The following is a 6546-nucleotide window of genomic DNA, read 5'->3' on the forward strand; positions in this document are numbered from 1 at the left end:
TTCTTTAGCTTGTAGACTTGATGCTCCTTTCCTCTCACAATAAACTTCTTCTTCTAGAGGACCATGAAGAAAGGCAGATTTCACACCTAGCTGAAACAATGGCCAATTCTTTGCACAAGCAACTCCTACCATCAACCTTATAGTTTCAATCCTAGCTACTGAAGCAAACACCTATAAGTAATCCAGACCTTCTCTTTGCAGAAATCTCTTGGCCACCAATTTTGCTTTATACTTTGATATGGTTCCATCAGGGTTGAGCTTTTGCTTAAAACCTCATTTTACTCCAATCTAGTGCTTTCCTTTTGGAAGATCAACCAATAACCAAGTCTTGTTTTTCTCAATGGATTTGAGTTCTTCAACCATTGCTTCCTTCCATACAGGGTGTTGAAGAGTTTCAATCTCATTGATTTGTTCTACTCTAGCAATTAGTGCTAGGTGCACTAAGTCACCTTCATCACTAATTTGGTAATCATAGTGCATTTCAAAGTCATTGAACCTAGTAGGCATGGATCTTGTCCTTCTTGACCTTTGATCAATTGGTATATTATTGATTCTTTCACTACTTCCTTCTGAGATTATCTCCTCATCAATGATCTCAGGTATGATTCTCTTTAAGCTTGTTATCATTTCCTTCCAATTTCAGCTCTCATGTTCCAACACAATGACATCTTTGTTGATTTGTACATTGTCTCTTATTGGATCATAGAGCTTATAAGCACTTGTAGGATGATAACCAATGAATACCATTGCTTCATCTTTGTCTTGAAGCTTAGTCCTTCTTTGATCTGGCACATGCTTCTATGCAAGTTACCCAAACACTTTCAAATGGCTTACCATTGGTTTCTGTCCATTCCAAGCTTCCATAGGAACTTTGCCTTCTAGTTTCTTTGTTGGACTTTTGTTTAGGCTGTATATTGAGGTTGATACAGCTTCACCCTAGAATTTTTGTGTTAGGACTTTCTCTTTGATCAAACTTCTTGCCATATCCATTATTGTCATGTTTCTCCTTTTAGCAAGTCCATTATGCTGAGGTGTATATGGAGCACTGACTTCATGTCTAATCCTATTTTGTTGGCAATGTAGTTCAAATGCATTAGATGTGAATTCACCTCCTCCATCAGTGTTGAGGATCTTTAGCTTCTTCCCACTTTCCCTTTCAACTGATGCCTTGAATCTCATAAAGTAACCAAAGGCTTCACTTTTCAGGTTGATCACATACACCCATATCATCCTACTAAACTCATCTACAAAGTTAATGAAGTACCTGTTTCAAGCCAACGATGGTTCCTCAAATGGTCTATACACATCTGAGTGTACTACTTCTAAAACTCCTCTAGATCTCATACTTAAGTAAGACTGGAATGGCTTTCTAGTTTGCTTACTAGCTGATAGGGCAAATCGCAAGTGCGTGATTATGTCGTCAAGTAATAAAATATCGATCCCACGAGGACTAGACAATTCTTTTAATTATAACAATTAATTTACACTAAAATCAAAGAGGAATTAAAAGTGGATTTAGAATAATTGAACAATTACAAGAATAATTATGAAAATATTAAAAAGGATTGTAATCTAATTTAGGGAGAGTTCCCAAGATAAGGGTTACCACCTTTACACTCGTAAATCCTTATTTTGCTTCTTTTCATGAACATTAAGTTATGAGGGTGAATTGTTCTTTGATATGTGTCATCCTCTCTCGAGCTCTAACATGTGTACTCAATTAAAGTCGCACCTACTCTCGTAGTACGATTATCAATCAAATCCTTTACTTAGATCTTTCTATCCAATCGATTCATAGCAACCCAAGGTGAATTCCAAAAACCCCTGATAATTTTAAGACTACTCTGGTGAATTAGGATTCTAGTTTGAATAACTGAATGGTCAGATAGTTGGGTTCACCTCTCGATCCTTCCTCAATGTATCTAAGAGGTGTAATTTGTTGGTCAGACAAACTCACACGAATAAAACTCAGTTTAATGATTCAAATCACAACACTTAATGAATTAGAAGTAAGAACAAGTGTTTATTGAATGTAAAAGGACATAGCCACAATCCTAGAAACAAAGGGAATTACTCACTCATGATGGAGAAGAGAATCCCAAATTCTAAATTAGAGAATTGTAATGTTAAGTGTAAAGTATAAAATATATTCAATTACTATGGGGAAATCCCATATTTATCCTAATTACAAGAGGTTAGGGTAAGCCTATCAAAACAAATCAGAAAAATAGAAGTAAATTTGTCATCCACGACCATGGGTGTAGGACACGGCTTAGTCGTGGATCGTGGCCTCCAAAGAATGATTTTCAGCATTTTGGACGAAACATGGTTGTGGGTAGTGGACACGGTCTAGGACACACCCTGTGGGTGGTGGACAAAGCTTGGGACACGTCCTGGGCTCAAAATCAGCAATGCTTGGTCGTGGGTGGTGGAACACGACCCGTGGATGGTGGAACACGGCCATGGGTCCAAACACGGCTTAGGTGTATTTGGCGCCTTTACTTCAAGTTGCTTCTCTTCGATCCAGGCTTCAATTCGACTTCTTTTGACCCTTCAGTTGGTCTTCTCATTGCCTCAACACCACCTTCCATCTTCATTTCATCCAATCTCCACTCTTTTTGGCTTCAATCCATCCAACCTCCACAACACAGCCAAAAACACTCGCTCAACCTGAAAAAAGAGAAATTAAAGCTAAAAAACAATCCTAAAGTCCTAATTATATCCTAAAATGCAATGCAAATGTAGCATAATTTCACATTCATCCAATTCCATCAAGCTTATCTCTTGCTTGTCCTCAAGCAAGTATTATGTCTAACTTTAATAATCATGCATGAATGATAATATAGAAACTATGACCCAAAATAACAAGCAATCTCATGTTAGTTTTGAAACAATCCATACATAAAGACAAGACTATCATAAACAAATTTAATTCAAGCTAAATCTTTGAGTCATAACAACTGCATGAATTAGGGTCACTATTCTCTCACAACTCTAATGTGTTTAAAGGTCATAGTATTTCGCTCAAATTTTCATGAAAGTAAATTATCATAGGCTTGATTATTGACCAAATTGTCACTGGCTGTATTTGAATGCATGCTAAAATCAAGAGGTCTTTAAATGGGTGCAATGTGGCCAAGGTGAATGATTAAAGGTGGGATAATTAAAGAAAGGATAATTCAAACGGCTTACAAATGACTCCCAAAATACTTAAACCTTTTAAACATTTGATTGAAGCATTGAGATTTTCTTAATATACCTTACTTTATCATATGATCTTTTTTCAATCAACTTTTCTCCTCACAACACACTTTTTTTGCAGTCCCTTCTATTTTATATACTTTGTATTTATTCTCTTTTTTTTTAGACTTTCTAAAAGAGAATAGATGAAATTTATTTATTTATTTTCTTCTTCACCCTTTTATGGATTATTTCATCATACATGACCTTTTTACATTTCTCATTACTTCAACCAAACATAAAAAATTACCCCCAAAATCCTTATTTGAGTAGTTGAAAAATCATTAAAGTTCAGGCTCAAAAGTGGGCAACTAATAGGTTTTCAATGTTTATAGCAAGCGGTTAAAGGTCAAAAGAAAAAGTCTTAATTGCCTCTATCATTTTAATGTATACAAACATACTTCAATCTTGAAACGGTCACAAATCAAGTTCTAGAATGTACAATCATAAAAAATTATGCACTCATGAAAGAAAAAAGGTTTTTATGCAATTGTCAATTCAGATCAGGACTTTTATTGTGTTTGGCCCAAGTTTCTCACATTTGGTTCATTCAACAAAAGTTATGAAACAAACACCTTTATTTAACCAAAGTTAATTCACAGTTATCAAATCTAATGTCTTTCATGTTATTATTTTATCAAAAGTTTTTTCTTCGATGGGGTCACAGATCACAATCATCATTCATGCATACTTTTTCATTTAAAGAAGATAGACAACACATGGAACAAAGCAGAAGATAGATGAGATATGAAACATATGCATGATAATATAAAAATTCAGCCTAAAAAATAAATAAAATTAAAACTATATGGAATATATGATATGAATGAACTATCTAAATGCAAAAAATCCTCAGGCTTAAAATTTACCATACCTTATCCCTTATTACTTAACAAATTGGACGTAACTAGTCTTGTAATTAATTAATAAATATGTGCGATATATACATTCACCTAATATTTTAGGCTATATATTTCCTTATTCATATTTATGTGTCATGTATCACATGAGAACTATTAATTAATGATATTTGTAGGGTGAAATGGTACCAAAAAAATATATATATATATTCTAAATGAGTTTTTTTTGCTAACAAGACAATGTCTAAACAATAAAAAATATTAGGATAAAATCTCATCTCGATCCTTGAATATTTGTGACAAATCAACTTAGTCATTCAAAAATTATATCGACCAATTACGTATTTAGAAAAATTAAATGTTTTTTTTAATCATTTTGACAATGAATTTTTAAATTTGGGGTGAAACGGTACCAATATTTTTCTTCCGGATTGAATTAGACTATTTTTTTGTCAGGCTCCTTCACAAATGTCCAAATTACTTAAAATATAATTATATCATTTTTTATAATAAGAGCTACTTCAACTTTCTCTCTAATATCATTATTTCAAATTTTACTTGTCTAGTCTATTCACTTATACAATACATCAATTTCATCAATATTATATGTAGTCTATTATCTTATTATCATTTTATCGCTAAACATTCAGTCTCGTTTAACATTGTATGTCTTATAGTCATACAGTTAAACTTTCACTTAAGTTTGAGGATACATTTTTATCGCATATAACACATAAAGCATTCCCCTATTTTATCTAACATACTTGAATCATATAATTTATATCATTTAAGTTCTCTCAATCTGGTCGTGAAATTGCACAAGATTCGTTTCTATATCCGTAGCCATGTAGAGCCATTTTACTCCGCTGGCAGGATTACACTATAACCTATTAGAATGCATTATTTTCAAGTTTTTTAAGGCAAAGTTGGAACTTGATTCTCTCCCATGATTATTTTTCCTATTGTTTTGAATTGAGCTATAGTCAATGGCAGATCTTGACCTAAAATTTAGGAGGTGCAACAATATTTAATTATAATTTAGAAAAATATATATTTGTTTAAAAGTTTCACTATTAATCAAAGATAACAATGACTAATAATAAAATATGTTAAATAAAATTGTGAGTTCATTCAATTTATTTAAATTTATCGATAATTGATTCAAATGTAAAAGTTTTAGTTATTTTTTTTTAACATAAATCATCATATTGTGTGTACGAAATTAATCATTCATCTTATTATGTAGTCTTATTTTGATTATCATTATTGCGGAAAAAGATCTAATTTTATTTTAGGTGTAGCAACGAGAAAATATAAGATAAAATAGATGAGGTAATCAACCAAATAATATTCATTCATCTCCTTGTTTTTTTCAATTAATTAAAGTATCAAATAATTATATAGGAAACCAGAAATTAGGAAACAAAAGGTTTGATATTGTACACAAATTATATTAGCACATTTGACAAATATGATTTTTTTTTGGAGCAAGAAGCTTTTATGTTTCTATTTTTCAACACTTAATTTAAAATACAACAAATTGCACCTCAACCAAAACTCTTAAGTATCTAAATTCATGTGTGTTATGTTTCAAAATAGATTTCCAACTTAGTTGTACCTTATTTAGTTGCCACAACAATACTCACTTTCAAATTCAATAAAAATACAATAGGAACACAAAATATGTTGGATTGTTGAAAATTTGAAAAAATGAACCATCAGACCATTATTCAATAGAAACCACTACTAATTTAACTCTGAATTGAGGAATTATGACTGAGCATGTGAGGATTATCATATCATATCAAAACTACAAGCCTATACATGTGTTTCATCAAAATGGTTATAAAGGATGGAGTCCATATCATTAACCAATAGATGATGAATTAGTTCACTTTATGCACAAAATACTAATGTACCAAAATATATGGTAATCCTCCTTATAATATAAGATGAAAAAGTATATGCACCGATAATGTATGAGTTTTATACATTGCATCATCCACCCTTCATGTTTTATAATATTTGTCTTTGGCTGGGGAGCATATCTGTTGAATAAGTTGTAATTCATTCTACTAGAGTCGATAATCCATTATTAAGCTAGACAACAAAGTTAGTTGTGTTAGTTAAACTATTTTTAGTAAGTAGTTAGTTAGTAGATGATATAAATAGATGATATACAATTGTGTAAAAGTAGTACAATTCAGATTTCAATACAAAGAGCCATATTCATAGTCAAACTCTCTCTCAATCTAAACCATCTTCTTCTATATTCTTCTATCTCATCTCATTCCATTTATTCGGTTTCTATGAGAGATATTTTCTAAATATCTGAATTCACATAGCGAGGAACCTCTTCTATGCCAAGTAGTGCCACTGCCGTTGGGCTATAACACTTTCTTAGTATAAAATTGAATCGTCATTGTATATACCCATTCCGTGAATA

General features: G+C 31.9%; 1 protein-coding gene across 1 annotated transcript; it reads right to left on the bottom strand.

The window, feature by feature from the left end:
* Nucleotides 289-2591, bottom strand: LOC109344707. The gene is made up of 4 exons (XM_019583458.1): nucleotides 2503-2591; nucleotides 982-1264; nucleotides 745-798; nucleotides 289-630 (listed from the first exon to the last, which is right to left on the bottom strand). Exons 1-4 carry the CDS (start codon nucleotides 2589-2591, stop codon nucleotides 289-291), a joined length of 768 nt encoding a protein of 255 aa, XP_019439003.1.

The sequence above is a fragment of the Lupinus angustifolius genome, chromosome LG04, assembly GCF_001865875.1.
Source record: "Lupinus angustifolius cultivar Tanjil chromosome LG04, LupAngTanjil_v1.0, whole genome shotgun sequence".
Classification (NCBI taxonomy): domain Eukaryota; kingdom Viridiplantae; phylum Streptophyta; class Magnoliopsida; order Fabales; family Fabaceae; genus Lupinus; species Lupinus angustifolius.